At 42.9% G+C, this 19519-nt stretch overlaps 1 protein-coding gene across 4 annotated transcripts; it reads left to right on the forward strand.

The window, feature by feature from the left end:
• The first annotated feature begins 2830 nt into the window (after positions 1–2830).
• MRS2 (magnesium transporter MRS2) lies at positions 2831–18852 on the forward strand. 4 transcript variants are annotated; one of them, XM_030552537.1, is made up of 11 exons: positions 2831–2874; positions 5605–5678; positions 7312–7348; positions 7949–8061; positions 9462–9635; positions 11390–11520; positions 12138–12254; positions 13264–13416; positions 14513–14630; positions 15534–15647; positions 16457–18852. In XM_030552537.1, the coding sequence occupies exons 1-11, from the start codon at positions 2865–2867 to the stop codon at positions 16565–16567; spliced, it is 1152 nt and encodes a 383-aa protein (XP_030408397.1). In that variant the 5' UTR covers positions 2831–2864; the 3' UTR covers positions 16568–18852. The 4 variants fall into 4 exon arrangements, with proteins under 4 accessions (XP_030408397.1, XP_030408398.1, XP_030408396.1 ...); XM_030552536.1 differs by lacking the exon at positions 2831–2874 and adding an exon at positions 3262–3463; XM_030552538.1 differs by lacking the exon at positions 9462–9635.
• The last annotated feature ends 667 nt before the right edge of the window (positions 18853–19519 follow it).

Here is a 19519-nt window from a genome sequence, read left to right on the forward strand (position 1 = left end):
CCTGAACAAGCAGCAGACCGGCTTTAAGAATCACTGCCCTAGATGCACACTTCACAGGTCTGCATTCAGTTCTGAATACTAAAAAAGAAGCTGTAATCAGCACATCGGTAAGCTAAGCTGACAGTTCATGCCTATCTTGAAAGTATCAAGGCTCCATATATCTCTATTACATAGCAACATTTCATTACATCATTATATTACATATTACAACAATGCTCGACTGGCTATTGTTGAGTTTAAGGTGTTGGCTTCACCCTAAAACTATAAATGAGTCCTGTTTATGTGAAAAGACACCACTCCAGGCAAGACTGCCATAGTTGTAATCAGTGTAGGTGCTTGAGATATGTCTACCCCTCTGTAGGCCTGATTCTTCAATTCATTCTTTGTGGGATGACCTCTGTGCCCATGGAGAACCCATTCAAGATAATGGGGTACCTCATGAGTGCCAGAGTCCACCAGCATAGAACAAGTTGCAAGATCTGGTCTCAAAGGAGAGAGAGAGATGCTAAGCATTCTCCATGACTCTAGATTTACTTGGTCTACCAGAACCAAGATTTGTTAACCTTGTAGACCAAGAGTGGCCAGCCTGTGGCTCCAGAGCCACATGTGGTTCCTCCGAGGTTAATATGAGTCTCCTTGCATAGGTGCTGACTCAGAGGCTGGAGCTACAGATTCTAACTTTCCAGTGTGCTGTCGGGTGCTCACTGCTCAACCCTCTGCTCTGCCTCCGGTCCTGCCACCACTCCACCCCTTCTCCCAAGGATCCTGCTCCTTCCCCCAAGCATGCTATGCTTTCACTCCTCCCCCGTCCCCACCAGAGACTCCTGTGCACTGCAACCCCACCAGAGACTCCTGTGCACTACAAAACAGCTGATTGTGGCAGGCAGGAGGCGTGCGAAGGGAATGGGAGGCACTGAATGGCGGGAGGCACTGGGGGCTTGAGAGGGGTAGCGGATAGGGGGCTGCTGCTCTTTGGCAATGTTCATTGGTAAATTCTGGCTCCTTCTCAGGCTCAGTTGGCCACCCCTGTTGTAGACACTCTGTAAAGCTTGTCTTTTTCCATAGGTATTAGGAGAAGGAGGTGCTGGAGTCATTGGTGAGACATATGGATCTTACAATTAATATAACTGTGATAAGCAAATATTTTATATGAAATCATGTGGACTAATGATATTTTTGCTGTTGATTTTAGTTCTGACAATCTATTGTTATTTATTATGAAAACATCCAGGGGAACGGATGAATAAAAGAAAAACAAATCCAACATTTTTCCCTTTTGTCCTCATGCAAATTAAAGAAAATAAGCTTTCCTTTTATAATTGCTAAGGATTTCTTTCAAATTTGCTAAACATAATTTTCAACAAACTCTTTAAATACTCCCCCAGCATTTTCATTCTACTTATTCAGGTGCTTCTCTATAGATCCTACATGAGTAGCAATCATTTCCAAGAAATGGTGCATGTTAACTTACTTTCCCACTCTCTTGTGTTATCTTCTACAGTGCCTGGTATTGCCATGTTTTGTTTTGTTAAAGTATCCTTGGCATCCAAGATTACTAAATTCGATACTGTTGTACATACCGCCACCTACTGTGACCCAACAAAATTAAGACTAAAAGACTGGCATTTGTTTCAGTGGGCTTTGGATCAAGCCTTAAACCAGCAGCCAAATTCTGCTTTCAAATGCATTTGAGTTCAAGCTGGAATAACTCCCTTGACTTCAGTATACAGGAACTGAAGTATCACTATATAAGAACTGAAGACTGTGAACCTGCTTCATCATGGCCATGCACTTTGTGAAGTCATTTACACTTGTGCATAGTGACTGTAAAACATTATCATTTTGATTTGTTATGTTTCTTACTCCTATACACCACCATAAATGTCTTCAAAAAGGGGAGGCGGCAGGAGAATTGGGAGCTGGTTAAGGCCAAATTCTGCTCTCCGTTACACCTATGTAAGTTTAACATAACTCAATTGAGAGCAGAATTTGGCCCCAGTTCTCTTACCTCAAAAGTTTCAGGGCCTGATTCAGTAAAGCACTTAAAGTATGTCCTTATGACCATCTCTATATAGGGTAACACTTACGCAATTAAGCATATGCTTATAATTAAGCATATGCTTAGGCACCCTTGCTGAACAAAGGCCACAGTTCCTAAGGGGTCACAGCTCAGGATATTTGCAATTCTTGGTTTTAAGAAATATAGTATAATAACCATAAGCAGCAGCTGGTCAACTGAGGCTCATATTTAATTAGTAATCTAAGTTTCCAGCTTGGCTCCACTTTCTCCATTGAATACCACAGTACAGGAATTTCAAAGTGCAACATTGATGACAGAATATATTGCTAAAGGGTCTGGTTTAGGCAGGAGCATTTCATTAATTCAAAACTACACCTCTACCGGGATATAACATGACTCAATATAGCACAAATTTGGATAGAATGCGGTAAAGCTGAGCTCGGGGCACGGCCCAGCAGATCAAAGCAAGTTTGATATAACACAGTTTCACCTATAACGGGGTAGGATTTTTTGGCTCCTGATGACAGCATTATAGCGGGGTAGAGGTGTATGTGGTTTGAGTGCAGACAAAAGAAAGGGAATTCCTTTGCAGTATTTTCATCAGACCTTTGTACACAACAGAATATTTAAAACGCAGTATTTGGTGATGGGAGTGGAGCGGTAGGTTACTGAGGACCTCCCACACAGAGTTGTTCCTGTTCAGCTATCAGTGTGCTCACAAGTGGTTTGGTTAGGGCAAAAAAGGCTGTGCTGAACTCAAACTGGGAAAAAATTAAGAACATCCCATGTCTTTGTCAGGTGCTCCTCCCACCCCCAGTCCTGCTGGAGAGGGCACAAGCGCGAGATGCGAACAGGTGGGTTCTCTCCCGCCCAGCGGGGCCATTAACTTTCACCATGTGACCTTGTGCAAGTCATTCAACTTCTCCGTGCCCGGCTTTCCTCGCCTGGCCAAAGGGCTCCAGTCAGCCCCTTCCCTTTAGGAGCGGTCAGGCCCGAGGGTGCTGCCCGGGGCTACGGAGTAGTAAATGATCGGCACGTAGAAGGCAGTGGGGCGCTCCCCCTGCAGGGCACCCACCCGGGGATCTCGGGTTCGGCACTGCGAGCCAGCGGGCTGCCTCCGCCCACAACTGGGGCTCTGCAGCACGAGCCCCCGCCCCTGTGCTCCGCCTCCCGCGTGTCTGCAAGCGGGCGGGCGCCTCTGGGGCCTGCGAGCGGCCGGGAGCACCTCACGGAGCGGACCCATGTTCCGCCGCTGGCTCCTCCCCGCCTCGCCAGGCCGCTACGGGTGGGGGGGCAGCTGCCGCCGCCTGCTCGCAGCAGCGTGGGGGGCGCGGCGGCTGAGCGGCGGCGGCGGGGGGCCCTGGTGCGCCGCGCATGGGGCTGGGCAGCGCCGGCCGCGGCTAGGGGCCGCAGCTCCTCGCGGGCAGCCGTGGCGCTGGGCAAGTAAGTCGTGCCCCGGGATGGGGGCACCGCACACGGCGCAGCCGGCCCTGTTTGCTGCCCGGCCGGGGGGGGGGGGAGGCGGATCGGCCCCGCAGCGAAAGGCCCATCGTTTGATTTACCCTCTCACGTCACCCCGGTGCCGCCCCTGGGCGTTTTTCCTGCTCCTCGCCCCGGGACTCGGCTGCTCTTGGCGTAGGGAGAGCCGGCTGCAGGGCAGGGACTGGCCCCACCGCGGGGAGAGGCGTTTATAAACCCACAGCGGTGCTAATCCTACAGCAAAGTGCTCACCCCACTGAGCAAGCCTGAAAGCCACGGGCACGGGTCTCCACTTCCTAGAGTGACCGGGGGTCCTGATAGTTGGGGCTTTGTCTTATATAGGCCGCTATTACCATCTACCCCCCTGCCCCAATTTTTCACACTTGCTATCTGGTTACCCTGTGGGGTGCACAGTTATTGTTCTACCCTGTTCAGGCCTGGAAATGGGGCCAGGGAGTAGGTAAGTAGTTATAAGTCTCAGTGTGTGTTTTAGGGGGACAAGATAGCAAGTGTGGAAAAATCAAGATGGGAGGAGGGAGGAAATAGGTACCTATATAAGACAAAGCCCCAAATATCAGGACTGCCCCTATAAAATTGGGACGCTAGTTAGTTTCTGAATCCATTTGGCACTTACAATTTTTTTGTATCTTCCTGAAGTATTAGGCCAGAATTTCATCTCTAGGTGCCTAAACCTTAAATAAATGGCCTGAATTTTGGAGTTGTGGGTGCTCGGCTTCTTTGAAAAGTAGGCTGCTTTTATTTAGGTGCCTAATTGTAAATAGTGGACCTGATCCTGCAATTGACTGCTTGGGAGCTGTGTAGTGGGGACAATTGAGGCATAGGAGTGTACCCCCCACAGTCAGTGGCAGGATTACGGCCATTGCTGTAATTTCCAAACTCCTTTTCCAGTAACATCCAACTAAACCACAAATGGGTTTATGTCTACATAATTAACAGCTAACTAAGAAAAGACATACTGCTCCTTTGAAGTTCTGGCTGAGCCTGTCAGTCATTTACCAACAGCCCATGCAGTATGAAACGCAGATTAAGGCCTGCCATCCTGCAAACACTTACTCACTTTTTACAGGTTTCAGAGTAGCAGCCGTGTCAGTCTGTATCTGCAAAAAGAACAAGAGTACTTGTGGCACCTTAGAGACTAGCAAATTTGTAAATCTCTAAGGTGCCACAAGTACTCCTGTTCTTTTTACTTTTTACATTGAAACAAAGGGGAGTCTTGCTGAAGTCGGTGGGACTACTATGCACAAAGCATGTGAATGTTTGCAGGGCCTTTCTGTTAAGCAAGGAGGGGAAGTGGCCTAGCAGATAGACCCAAATTGGCCTGGCTCAGGAGACCTCCATTTTATACCCTACTCTGCAACAGGCTTGCTGGGTGACCTTGGACAAGTCACTTTGCTTCTCCGTACCTCCATTTTCTCATCTGTAAAATGGCATAATGATACTGACCTGCTTTGTAAAGCACTGAGATCTACTGTTGAAAAGCAATATCTAAGAACTAGGTATTATTCATTACCATAGTGCACTAATAAATCATTTGTTCAACAAATGTAGGCCCCAGTCCCCGCAGTCAACTTCATGCAGGTAGACTTGTAGAGCTGCACAGAGCTCATTGTAGGACTGGAGTGTTATTCTTTATTGCAGCTGCTTTGTGTTCTTAAAGGATACTCCAATTTAATCTAATTTCTATTTTTTTACCTATTATTGTTGCAAGTAAAACAAGATTACCACAAACAGGTGGAAAGGAAATGTGTTTACTTTGCAGACTTGATGGTACTTAGGTATAGTTAGTTTCTCCTGTTTGTATGGGTCTTTCACACAACGAGGAGAAACATTCTGAATAAGAAAACTAGTCGTAAAGCCACAAACGTTGGCTCAAGGAATTTTATTTCTATTAGATTTTAAGTTGACGGTGCCTCTTAAATCAGTTGGGTTGGTTGTTTGGTTTTGTTTTTAAAGCAAAATTGTATTTAACTGGGTTCTTTATGACAGTTTTCCACTTAGTGTCCAAGAGAAGAAAAAAGTATGTATTTATCAAAAGACCTTGTGCTGGTAATAGAAAATTATAACTGCCGTGTGTCTTTCTGCAGATGAACTGGGTCGACACTCGGCAACAGAGGCCTCTCAAGCCACCTTAGCCAGCGTAGTCCCTGTGTTTGCAGTGGTAAGTGTATTGAAAGGTTTCAACAAAGGACAGTTTTTCCAAGCTAATCAGCCTGTGTTTTTCTCAAACTATTATTTGACAGAACTGGTCGTTGTCCATGATGTGTTTATATTGTGTGGATATTACTAAATAATTGTTTTTAAAACCCTGATTTGAAGGAAAGTTATGTTTATGTCAAGATATTTGCAACAGGAGTATTATAATGTGCTAGCAAAATGCCAAGATTTTTTTTATGAGAAGATAATTCTTGTTAACTCACAATTTAATCATGAAGAGACAGTTTAACTGTTGAAGAATTTTTGTAAAATACATGCTTTCTCTATTAAAAATACACTATTTTTGCCTTTTTTTTTTCATTATGCAGTGGTCCCCAACCTTTCTGTTGCAATAGTATATTCATGTTCCCAGAAGAGTGTGGCAGGTGCCCAACTGCCGAAATACCGCCAAGAACCGGCATCATTGAGAAGCGTTGCCGCCGAAATGCCACCAAGAAGCAGTGGCATTTTGGCGGCGTCACTTCTTGGCATTGCTGCATTTTGACGGCTGGTTGTCCGGCATCCATGCTCCTCTGCGGTGGTTGTCCAGCGGAAGCGCTCCCTTGTCAGTAGGCAGGCACACACAAATGCCCCGCGAGCACTGCGTTGGGGACCGCTGTATTAATGTCATAGAGTGTGGTAGCTGCAATGCAGGACAGCCAATGGTTGAAGGAAGAATATCTTTTTGTAGGTGTGCAGCTGAGAGATGATGTGATCCCACATGAAAGCAGACAGTTGAGAGCATTGCTACACATACAGGCCCTGATGCTACAATGAGAACCACATAGTTGTTTCCTCTTATATACTGCTACTAGCTTTAAAAAGAAAAAAATATGAATAGCTCTTGAATAAGCTACATATCTCAAAGCAAGAGTGCAAAAACTTTAATCAAATCAATTCTTGCAGTTTTTCCAATAAAATGACTTAAGTTTATAGAAAATACTCATGTTATGTTAATACCCTGGAATATAAATGAGAAGTAAATAAGGTGTTAGAAACAAATTATTCTTTGCTTTGTTACATTAGCATGCTATCTATTCTTTCACTTACACATAGTGGAATTACACAGTAAATACCATTCAAAAATCAGGGAGTGAATAGCCCCCCACTGTTGTTGCCCTTTGCCTTGTAAATTGTTCAGTTAAAACAACACAAGATGAAACAACAAAATCTGAAACACAAAATGTAAAGAGCCCCTCTTGTGCCAACACAAAAATCTCATGCTCTGTTTAAAAAAAAATTCTTCCTGGGAAGTAGATATCAGTGCGAGCCAAAGATATAGTTATGAACTTAATTGGTGTATGTCTGAAAAATATTTTAATAGGTGTTGCTTTCCGGGTACCATGTGTAGCATCCACATGTTCAAATGACCTGAAATACGTTGTCTAAGGCATTCATAATTACCTGAGAAGTATTAGCAGAGACGACAGGATAGCATAACTTGCCCCTCCTTAATAAGTGGACTGATTCACCCCCACTAGAATTCAAAGCAAATATAAGCAATTTCACACAACTCCTTTCCTGTATGTTATAGCAGCTTTTTGAGAACAAAATACCTACTTCTTGTGTTTTCTTTTTTCTCTTTTTCCCCCCTTTAGATGAAATTTGACAAAGAAGGAAATATTACCTCTTTTGGTAGGTAGTTTTCATTTTCTTTTCCTATTTGCTCTTTTGTGCAATATAGAATTTTCTAAGTGGAAATTTATACTGGTTCAATTCAAGAAGCTTTCATGGGTTTAGATAACTGTCAGTGTTGCAGCATTTCCCTTGGTTTTACTCGTCTATTCTACACAAACTCTTACACTACATTCATCTGAGCACCTTCCGATGGTGCATTAAGCAATATGACTACCATCTTGTGTGGTTCTGTTTTGCTTTCATCCTTTTCCTCTTTGTCCCAGTCCACCACCAGTATATTTTTCCTTCTTAGGATGCCTTTGTGACATGACACGTGCTTGACATGAGCTTTGCTAAAGTGTTCTAACATGAAACTTACTGTCTTTGCCTGTTGTTGTGGTTACTTTTAGACTTTTCTTTATTAATAAACAAAGGGAGTTCTCTTCCACCCAAGTTATGACTATTTTGCTGTGTTAGACAGAATGATAGTACTTCCCACCTTGATCATCTAATATAAAGTTAGTTTCTGTCTGGGACTGCAAAACAGACTAATCCATAACTATAAAACACGTTATTTTTCCCAGATAAGATTTTTCTTTTTAAATGTCTTCTTGGTAGAAAGAAAGAAAACAGAATTGTACCAGGAACTGGGTCTTCAAGCTCGAGATCTAAGATTTCAGCATCTAATGAGCATTGCAACTAGAAACAACAGGATTATCATTAGAATGGAGGTAAAGTGATATTTTTATTTTCATTAACTTCAGTAGGTCTTAAATCTCTTTATAGGTGTCAATAGATGTTAAAATACACTTGAACTATGTCTCAGGGCTTGGCTACACTTGAGAGTTACAGCGCTGGTGGTGGCTTTACAGTGCTGTAACTTACTCCCCGTCCACACTGGCAAGGCACATACAGCGCTGTATCTTCCTCACTACAGCGCTGGTTGTACTCCACATGGACGAGAGGAATAAAGAGAACAGCGCTGGTGCGCCAGTGTAAACAGTGATTAATCTTACTACGCTGTAACTGACCTCCGGAATTTTCCCATAATGCTTTTAACTAAAGAACTCTTTGTTTTGTTCTGATGCCTCTCTTTGTTTTGTTGTGAACTCAGGGCTCCCGGAGCCACTTATCTAAAAAACAAACACAGCTAGTGTTTGCTTGAGAAGAGAAACAGCAGGGGGGAGGGAGTCTCTCATTGCAACTGCTTATCTGGTCTGAAGGCTATTTGTATTTAAGAGTGAATGAGAGAGGGGTGGGAGAAATGGTCGGAATTTGCAAGGCAGGGAGCTGACACAATGTCGGCTCCAAAAATCCACTCACTCTCTCTCCCCCTCCCCCATGCTCCCTGTCACACTCCACCCCAGTGCCCTCTTTTGAAAAGCACGTTGCAGCCACTTGAATGCTGGGATAGCTGCTCATAATGCACCACTCCCAAAAGTGCTGCAAATGTGGCAACACTGCAGCGCTTTCCCTGCACAGCTGTACAAAGATAGCTTTAACTCCCAGCACTGTACAACTGCAAGTGTAGCCAAACCCTCAGTTGCCAATTCAGTCATGTTCTAGTGAGATCGAGGGCCCTTTTAATACTAGCTATCTGTGGCCTTGCATATATTATCCATCTGTCCTTACAGATAACCCTGGCACTGAATATCTAGCAAGCAGAAGCACTTCATGTTGCACTTCATAATAATGAGCTCCTTGTCCTTTGTAGAACGGCCATCTCTATTCAGGAGGGCCAAAATTTTTCCCTTTGTGGGCATGATGAAAATTTTTAGAGGCACAGGATGAGCACAGCTAAAAAATTTGGAGAACCTTTCTTTCTTCCTGTCCTCCAGTAACACCAGAGGCCTCTTCAAGTACACTAAAGGAAGTGCTTCCAATGTCAGTCTGGTCCATATACTTCAGGGGTTGTGGGGGGAATGACAGTGGAAGATAGACACTTGGGTACCCTGCACACGAGTATGGCATAAAAACCTAGGTAAATAAAAAACAAAGCTTATCATAACAGTCTCCTTATGGGAAGTGGTTTTATAGAAAACTGAATTCTGAAATGCATAAAGGGGCAATGAGAAAATTAGAAACCTTCATAAAGTATTAGCTGGCTGCCTCACTGCATTCTCTTTTTCAGTTTTTGAAGGCTGTGGTAACACCAGAGTTTCTTCTGATACTAGATTATCGCAATTTAAATATGGAGCACTGGCTGTTCCAAGAACTTGCATCTCAGCTGTCTGGAGAAGGTCAGCTAGTTACATATTCCTTGCCCTTTGAATTTAGAGCCATAGAAGCAATACTGCAATATTGGGTGAGCTTCTGGTTACTTTAGCTACTTTTGAAAATGTTGTTTCATGGGAATGACAGTATAATTTTAATATTTTGGGTTTGCTTTGGGCTTGTGTCATAGTATCTTTCCCAATTCTGAACCTTAGCGTCCAAAATATGGGTACTAGCATGAATTCTCCTAAGCTTAATTACCTGCTTAGATCTGATAAGCTGCCACCAATCAGGAATTCGAGTGCCTGATACACTCTGGTCCCCCTAAAACCTTCCCTGTGGACCCTCAAGACCCAGACCCCCTGGATCTTAACACAAGGAAAGTAAACCCCTTTCCTCACTGTTGCCTTTGTCAGCCTTCCCCTCCCTGGGTTACCCTGGAAGATTACAGTGATTCAAACCCCTTGAATCACAACACAGAGAAATTAGGTCTCTTGGAGAGAGAGAGACAGATTCACACTCCGTGAATCTAAAACAAAGGGATTCCACCCTTCCCTTCCCTTTCCCTGTTAAGTACAGACTCAATTCCCTTGAGCCTCAACAAGGGGAAAAAATCAGGTCTTAAAAGCAAAACTTTTAATAAACTTTTACCTTTTTTCTTTCTTTTTATCTCTGCAATATAGATGGTAAAAAGTTACAGGGTCTGTCAGCTTAAGAAATTGGAGAAATAGCCTCCTCCAATAGAAATACAATTTAAAATACTTCCAGCCAAATATACATTTGCAAATAAAGGAAAAGAAATAAAAAGACTATACCGCCTTTCTACCTTTATACTTACAAAATTGGAATAGAAGATTATCGAGAGCCTGTAGGTACGTGTGGTCATTCTCAGAGCCCAGAGAGAACAAAGCAAAACCCCCCAAAAAAACCGAAGGCTTCCTTCCACCAAGATTTGAAAGTATCTTGTCTCCTGATTGGTCCCCTGGTCATGTGTTTGGTTCCCTGTCTGTTAACCCTTTACAGGTGAAAGAGACGTTAACCCTTAGCTCTCTGTTTATGACAGCTTGGTTGGTTGTTTTGGTTATGTGGGATCTAGGCAAACATTTAGCAGTGAGGAGAATTAACTATTGAAAGAACTTACCAAGGGGCATGATGGATTCTTCATCGCTTGAAGTTTTTAAACCAAGATTGACAGATATACGCAGAAACATAAAAGTTACGTTTTGATGTTGAAATTACTGGGGGAGGTTCTCTGGCCTGTATTATGCAGTAGGTCAGACTAGATCAGCATTTCTCGAATGCGATCACCAGGGGGTTTTCTTGTGGCCACAGCCTCCTGGGCAGTGACTGGGTGGGTGAGCTAAGCACTGGCCTGTCCCCCAGGGCCATCAGCAGGGGTTGGATCCTGTCCCCCCCCGGATCAATGAATACTGGAAGAGCAGACAGCCAGTGAGTTCCCTACCTTCCCAGGGGTTGTGGGGCTCGGGCTTCAGCCTTGGGATGGCGGTCGGCAGTCTCCAAGCTTTCACCGAAGCTCCCTCCAAGCTGTGCAGCAGGCTATCAAGGGCTGCACAGGTGGAGAGAGGCACCTCTCCTGTGGCCCCGCCCCAGCTAGGGAAAGGCATCACTTCCCCTGGCCCCAGCCCCAGTTAAAAAACTATTGCGGTGGGTAAACTTTATCTTGTCAATGTTAGCTGTATTCCAGGTAGCTCCTACGTATTGAAAAAGTAGATTGCATAGTGAACAGTGTAACAGTGAATTCTGTGTTCAGTGAGAGGAGTCAGTTACCCAAACCGTTCTAAAAGGATTATTTTAATTCTTATGAAGGATCATGTTGTTATCTAGATCAGCAATCTGCAAGGCAGACTTAACGTTTTGCAACCTCAGATCATTGAGACGCTGGAAGCTCTAGTGGATCCCAAGCTACTGTCTGTGGATAGAAGTAAACTACACATTTTGCTACAAAATGGCAAAAGGTAAATAAGAGTAAGCAATGGGGAGCATAGCTGAACTTCAGAAAATTGTGTACAATATACATTTCCTAGAAAACTTTACTTTTGAGATGTGCAATTTATTTGTTATTGTAAATTCAAATGTATGAACTATCTAGTTTGGAAAAAAATGAAATCCCGCTTTGGGATTTGTAGTCCACCTTCTAAAACTGTGTATAATGCAAAAAAATTAGTACTAGGCAATTTAATATGTTCATTCTAATGTAAAATCAGGAGCTGAAACCACTCTTCAAACCATCTGAGTACACATGAACTTATTGGGCTATGCTATGTGTCAATAGAACAAACGATACAATTGTCTGAATCAGATTACTTGTTTCTCCAAGTGCTCATGAACCCTTGAAATATGCCCAGAATACACCGCTAAATCCTTTTCAGTTAAGGTTTTGGTGATTTTGAGGCAGTTGATCCCAGAATGGACCAGTATCCTGGCTAAATGCAAAATGGGGATTTAAATTTTCTAAGAAACTCTTTCCTGGTGACTCATTCTGGCAAGATCCAGGGAAAATGAAAATATTACCTCTCTACAGTAATGCAAATGGGATTGTCTGATTGCTTATGCCTGTTTGTTTTTTCTTTAGTTTGTCAGAATTAGAAACAGATCTTAAAGTTTTCAAAGAAACAATCCTGAAAATCTTAGATGAAGAGGAATTAATAGAAGAGCTCTGTCTAACTAAATGGACAGATCCACAAGTATTGTAAGTAAAGTTGAGTAATCCAGAACACTTTTTAAAATGTGTCTTGTCCAGAGACAACCTGAATACCAGATTAGATTGTTTCTCTGCCCTTCTCCTCAAAAAAAAAAAAAAAAAAAGGTCTATACAGTGTTTTTAAACCATAATGCTTTACCTCTTTTTAAAAGGTGTTGTATCCCATCGCAGCCTGAGCATAGTGTTAGCAGCATTACTGATGTCTTAAAAATATAAGAGGGCTGTCAGGGCTCTCAGAGACCTCACTGTTTGCCTAGTCAAAAGAAAGATCCAAAAAGTTAACTCCAGAAACTTGTATGCTTGTTGTAGAGAAGGTGACTGGCTAGGTGCTCTGGGCCTTGTGGATGCTACCAGGCACCTATGATTCATCCGGTAGGACTGAGATCTCTCAAACTTCAGGAAGGGGGATAGTGCCAGCAGTTTCACATACTGTTACGCTGCTGTCATCAGTTCCTGTGTCCACAAAATGCTTCAACTAAAATGCTTCAGTTATTGTCGATGTGAAACTAAAAACATGTGTAAGTGCCAAGTAGATTTCAATATTATGTATACAACTTAGACCTCACTGTATGGGGGAACAGAAGGGAGTGTTAACAGCATCACTGTCAACTTCCACATCTGAGGGCACCAGAAAATTAACAGTCTCCCTTAAAAATGTCACAATGTGATGCTGGGACACTAATATCTATACATTGCCTGTGCATGTTTATAGCATGGCAAATGTTACCCATTTTACTGACCAAAGTAACTTGACTTTTTTTGCTCTTCAGCTGATAGACATTGGAAAAGCACGTACCTTCTTTTCGATGACACTCTTTGTAACAGCAGAAGTTCCCCATGCGCCTAACTGGATTTTGCAGCATTGTTGTCAAATAGGACTTGTGCAGAGTTTTTCCCTTGTCACTTCATTCTGGGCCCATGCTTCAGAACATGTAAACACGTTGTTGATAAGCACATTGCTGATCCGTAACTAGAAAATATAAATTGTTGCTCACAGTGAGGAGAGCATGTCTGGAATTGACCATGCAGAGGAAATGGAGCTGCTGCTGGAGAATTATTACAGACAAGCCGAAGATCTCGCTAATGAAGCACGTGAACTCAGAGTATTGATTGATGATTCCGAAAGTGTCATCTTCATCAACCTGGACAGGTTAACTATTCTTATGACACATACTACTTGTTATACTGCCAGAAGCTTTGCAGAAATATGTGCTGGTTTACCCTTTTTTGAATTCGAGTCTGAGAGCAGACATTGGGAACCAAGACTCGGAGGCACTCATTCCTTGTGGTTCTGGGGAGGTAATAGTTAAAAGAAATACCCAGATGTTCATGGGGAAAATATAACTTATTTGTGAAGAATTTGCTATGTAATGCAGCAAAACTGAAACTTTAATTGACTCTTAAATGTAGGTTACGCTTAAGTGTTGGTGTCTGCCTTCAAGAACATGCCCCTGGTTTTCCTGGGTCACATCTTCTGCTATCCAGTAAATGTTTCATCTGCACTAAGCATGATGGTACAATAATCAGCTTAGTTTGCCTCAAGTATTTAGCTTTATTAAGACTAAACTATTGTAAATAAAAAGGCTGAAATTTGTTATTACGCACTAATCAACTTTTTCAGTTTTCTGTATTTAAAAATAATTTGTAGTCTGAACATCTTGAAGGGTATCATATAAGCTACTGTTGAAAAGCAGTATGTGATATTCTCTCCTCCTTAAGTGTGGAGTTACCTCTAGAAGCATTTGGAGTGGACACTCCATCTGGAGACCAGCAAGAGTTGGGAAGAGGTAGATGTGGAATGCCCCAAAGTAGACTCTGCTTTACAGTCCACAGCATTTTCTGACCCTCTGCTTCTTTGTAAGTATACTTGCAAGGTAACAGTAAATGTTTCTTTTAAATAATCATTTATAAATTCCTATAGTTAATGGAAAGAAAACAAAATGTAAGTTTCCATAAACTTTTACTGTTACTTTACACACATACTTATAACAGGTGTGACCAGATGTCATAAATCCTGCTGATTGCAAAGCAGAGTCTGCTTCCTGAGAGGTGCATTGCTGCTGCAGTTTCAAAACATCTCTGGAGAAAAATCACCTGACACACTAGCTCTTGTTTCTGTGTTGCCTAATACCGGTGTGAGTTGCTCTGTCAATTTGTTCTGATGTAGTGCATCTTGCATAAAACTTTATTACTAGACAGCAAGTAAACATCTGTGTTCATCTCCTAAATCTTTCTCCCTTCTTCAGCCACCGAAATGTGATGATGAGACTGAACTTACAGCTGACCATGGGGACTTTTTCTCTCTCTCTTTTTGGACTGATTGGAGTAGCCTTTGGTATGAACTTGGAATCCTCCTTTGAAGAGGTGAGAACCACTGCTCTTCAGAATTGATTTTATAACTACTGACAGACAACACAGGTACCAATGCACCTGACGTAACCCAGGTTTTCTGTTAAGTATAACACTCTTCACTGATAAGACTCCAGTTTTATACTGGTGTAAAGTGAGAGAATTGGGCCCACTGATCCCAGCTTTAGTGCAATGACTTTCTTTTGTCGTGAATTAGTTCATGGCTTGTTCAGTTATGACTCTGCTGCAGGACATTCTTCTGGATGATCAGGAAGAGTAATATTCCAGGAGGAAAAGGGAGGACAATACTGTACTTGGGCATGGTGGCTGACAATAGGCATGGTTCAGCCATTCATACTTCTGAAAGGTCTTGGAGTTTGTATTAGAGTCGCTTTCATATGCAAAGGTGTAAATCAGTTAAATAATTTTCTAGACTTCATGGTGGAGCCATGACTCCACTGTAAATTAAATAATTACACTTAGATTGCTGGTAGCTATCACACTTACATGCATTACCTTTAAAAAGGAAGAAATTTCTTCTTTCCCCTTCCTTCCCTCATCGCCATCTTCACACAAAAAATATGAGGTGGGGGGGGGAGATCTCTAAATTCTTGGTAAAAACAAGAGCTGTCTTCGAAAGGAACCGTGCATGGGCTAGTGTGGTAGTGAGGAACACTGAAGTCCAGAGACCAGCACACCAGTGCTCTGGAAATGATGGTGTATCAAGTGGATCACTCTGCCTTGCAATAACCTGGAATCTTAGCCAACCTTCCCCAGCCAAGGAAGTTCACCATACTGTGGAGTCTTTGGAGGGGATGGAGAGGGGTTTAAATTAGAGATGTGGGAGGGAATCCACTGAGGACCCTTCTTCCACAGAAAGAGCTGCATGATTAATGGCTATTTTGTTTCCATTGCTAGGACCACAGAGCATTTTGGCTGGTGACCGGGATTATGTTTTTGGGAAGCGGCCTTATCTGGCGGCGTTTGCTTTCATTCCTTGGACGACATCTAGAACCTTCACTACCTCCCCAAGTACGTATGGCTGGCTAAAGAGGTCCACTGCGTTCTGTGTGCATAGTACCACTGCTACTTCCTGTGTTCAGTGTGTACTATGGAATTTGTAATGGATGTGATCAAGAGGGGGTGGACAAGACACAACTTCCACTTTTATGGAAGTAATTGGTGAAATCCATGTCCCCCAACTTGGGAGGGTGGTAGGGTAGGCTTCCCTAAGCAGGCATAGGGGGAGCACAGGACAGGGCAAAGGAAAGTTGTGACACCTAAGATGCCCTGCTTCACGCTGCAAGTATTTGCTGCTGCCAGAAGTGACGAGGCAGGCAATCCCTTGAAAGCTGCCCTTAGTGTAACTGGTAACAGGAGCGGCTCACATGTACATGGCTGCAACCATCCTTTCTCCGCTTCTGTAGCATTCAACTCAGCCATGCTGCTGTTCCACTCCCCCCATCCCACCCACTCGTCCCTTCCCCTCACCCAGAGGTAGCTTGGTGCTGGAGAGGGGGAGCTATAAACAAACAAGTCCTGGATAACACAGATCTCAGGGGGAGCTGGGTGGGGAACAAGAACAAAAGACTAGACTAAAGAGCAAAGAAAAAGAGAGGGTGGCACTTGTGCTGGGGCCTGGTGCCAGGGGGGCAGCCTGACCCAGCTGTTCCTCCTCAGATGCACTCCAGAATCCTTTGTGCTGACTTTCATAGCTTCTCAAAGCTTGATGACACTTCAAAGGAGGCTTCCTGAGAACTGGCTGGCACTTGTATGCTCCACCCCACCCCACCCCTTTTTTTTTTTTTTTTTTTAAATCATCATCATTGTGTCTTGCCTAGGTGCCCACGTTGCTGAAAAAAACTCATCCAACAGCTGGAAAGATTGAAGTAAAAAATGACTTTAAAACAGAAGCCTTTATGTCAAGCAGAAGCACGCTGACAAATCGATAGAACCGGAGAAAGCAAGTGGCTTTTTTTTGTTACATGGCGAACTGTACACACACTTGCACAACCGTTTTCCCTATAGTAAAAATTAAGAATTTTTAAACTCATAGAGTGTCAATCTATATCTTATGCACAAAAATGTTTTTAAGGTTGATATTTTAATGGCACAAAAGTCAGTAAATGCAGAGAGAAGTATCCCATAGGATCCTTAATTTTTTTCCTCATGTGTTACACTAGAGGATTTCGCTAGACTACAGCATGATGCACAGTTTGCAATTTGAGGCTCTCACAGTTTGAGGTCTTCCATCCAAAGACTGCTCAGGCCCAGCCTTCATTAGTTAGGTGTTGACAAGATTTCAGCCTAGGGCAGTAGTGCTAAAGATAGAGACTAACATTAAAAACAAAAACTGCTATATTTGTCCTCAATAGGAGCTGGTTTGATTTTTTGAAAATCAGGCTACTCATTCAGGAGCTGATAGCTGGAGATAAGAGCCAAACTTCAGGCTTTTTTTTTTTTTTTTAATGTAGGGTGGTTGTTTTTTTCCTTTAGTATTTCAAGGTTGCTTTCACTCTCTGGAGAATAGGATACCAGAAGCAGGAGAATCAAACTCGCATTTCTTGCAGAGCACTAAACCAGCACAGCCAGACCAACAAATACAGAAAACTGCTTTGTTTCTGTTAAAAAATAAACAAGTTTTGAATGTCCAGTGCTCACCTATTCAAGGTCTAATGAGGCCCAAATGGGTTTTTAAAATCAGAACAGCAGGCCTTTCAGACTGGTAGCAGATGCACATTTCAAGCATGCAACCACTGCCCTTTTAGTTGTAACTGACTAGATGTATTGACACGTGTAGTATAACAATTCCTTATTCAATTAGTAAGAACTTACCTTAGGGCCTGATCCAACTCCCATTTGAAAAAGAAAAGTCAGACTTTTTTCCTGACCTGACTTGTTTCCTTTTATCTCTTTCTGAAGACATAGATGACCAGGATCATGCAGCATACTGCAGTTGTCTTGCAGCTGGTTTCATTACTACATATGTTGGGTGAGATTAGGGGCAAATGTGGGATGAAATCTCTCTGCAGGTCAGGGGAATGGGAGGTAGTAGCAAAGTTACGTAACTAAGGGATACAAAGATCAGGTCTGACTATCAAAAAAGTGCTGATTTGATTCCTGCGATGGTGGAAGAGTTAAATGCCTGCTACTTCCACCCACCTGCTATTTGCCTCTCCTGAGGGCCTTACTCCACTGTGCAGAGTGACTGTAAAACCCTTCTAGATCAGAATGGGAACACTTACACCTGTGCCAAGTACAGTAAGGTAGCTCTTTAGCCAACAACTTAAACATTGTGTAAACCACTGCCCACCTGACAGGCTGAAAAATTTATTGTAGCAGCAAAAGTGTAATTAAATGCTCAGGTGAACAGAAAATGGAAACTAAAGAGTTCAGAAATTGTTATACTTCTGCAAGCCTATGGTCTTTCAAAGTAAAATCCTGTGTGGCATCTAATGATTATCAGCTAACTGATTTAAGTTTGTGTATCCTTACACTTTCAAAGCGTAACATCTTACAGGATAATGCACTGTTCTTTCTCTGTATTCTACTAGATAGTAGGGGATTGGATGGCAGTTGAAATCCCCAGTGGCCAAGTCATTACCATCTACTGGTTGTCAAATGACCTTTAGGAAGTGGTTTGGTCTTGATCCAGCTCCTAGTGGGAAACTGTTCACAATATGCAAACACCCATGACGTTGAGAACTAATGTTGGCATACCCAGAGAGGGCAAGGAGTGAATGGTATGGATACTGAGGTTCTGACTCGGGAAATGATCCCTTCAGGCCAGGGTTTGAAATACATTGACAGGGCTATTGGAAAAAATTGCATTGTTGCTTCCCCAGCTGTATTTTCTCTGTAGCTGCAGGGCATTATTTTGACTCCTTTCATCTGTACTTAATTGACTTATGTATATTAAAAGCATTTAAAACAAGACCACTAGTTCTTTTACAGGGCTGCATCTATGTCATGGGAGTTACCCAAGTCCAGAAAACCATTGGACGTTTAACACCTGGCTCATTCACACTGCAAAATGTAGGTGTGGTAACAGAATTCTAAGCTCAGAAGTGAGAAACTGAAGCCTGTGGTGGTTGATAAAGTTTTGAGTGAAATTGCACTGAATCAGACCTGTGAACCCCACTGTCAACTGATTAAGAGTTTGCATTAAGTGTAGTTGACAAAGCTGCACTTTGTTTGTAATACCCAGGACTCTCAAATAAAATGGCAGCCGGTTTTATCCTTGTGTTTGGCAAATTGTCCTCTTTGGTTTTGCTGACTTAACAGTAAGAGGAGTCTGTTTAGCTTGGATAAACTTCACTCATTTTCTTTACAACACAATTGACCGAAAAAAGCCTAGTGTTTTCTAGGGCTGAGGGTAAAGAACCTAAATAAGGCAATCCCCAGCTTGTCAGTCTGCCTCCTACAATCATTTGGGCTCTCCTCCACCTGACTACTTCTATCAGGCTTGTTGACAACTGGGATGTGCTTTCAAAAGTGGCAGGATGGCTTGGGATCCTAACAGGGAAGGTGTTAAGAGCAAGAGTCAATAAGGAAAAAGGTAAAATAATGACCTATGGGAGGAAAAGTGCACTGCATTCAGCTCACCCACCCTGATGCCTTCTAGTTCTCCAGCTACACCTTGCTTTCCATCACTCATCCAGAGAGTATTTCAAAGGGCTGGTCTACACTACAGGGGAAAATCGATCTTAGATACGCAACTTCAGCTACGTGAGTAATGTAGCTGAAGTCAAAGTATCTAAGATCGAATTACTCACCGTCCTCACAGTGTGGGATTGATGTCCGCAGCTCCCCCTGTCGATTCCACAACTCCGTTCGGGTTGGTGGAGTTACGGAATCGATATAAGCGCGTTTGGGGATCGATATATCGCGTCTAGATGAGACGC

This window comes from Gopherus evgoodei, chromosome 2 (genome assembly GCF_007399415.2).
Source record: "Gopherus evgoodei ecotype Sinaloan lineage chromosome 2, rGopEvg1_v1.p, whole genome shotgun sequence".
NCBI classification, from domain to species: Eukaryota; Metazoa; Chordata; order Testudines; family Testudinidae; genus Gopherus; species Gopherus evgoodei.

Coding starts and splice junctions, on each gene's coding strand:
- MRS2 (XM_030552536.1), top strand. CDS start 3,262: ATGTTCCGCCGCTGGCTCCTCCCCGCCTCGCCAGGCCGCTACGGGTGG. Junction 5,679..7,311: donor TAGTCCCTGTGTTTGCAGTG/GTAAGTGTATTG, acceptor TCCCCCCTTTAG/ATGAAATTTGACAAAGAAGG. Junction 12,255..13,263: donor TGGACAGATCCACAAGTATT/GTAAGTAAAGTT, acceptor TGTTGCTCACAG/TGAGGAGAGCATGTCTGGAA.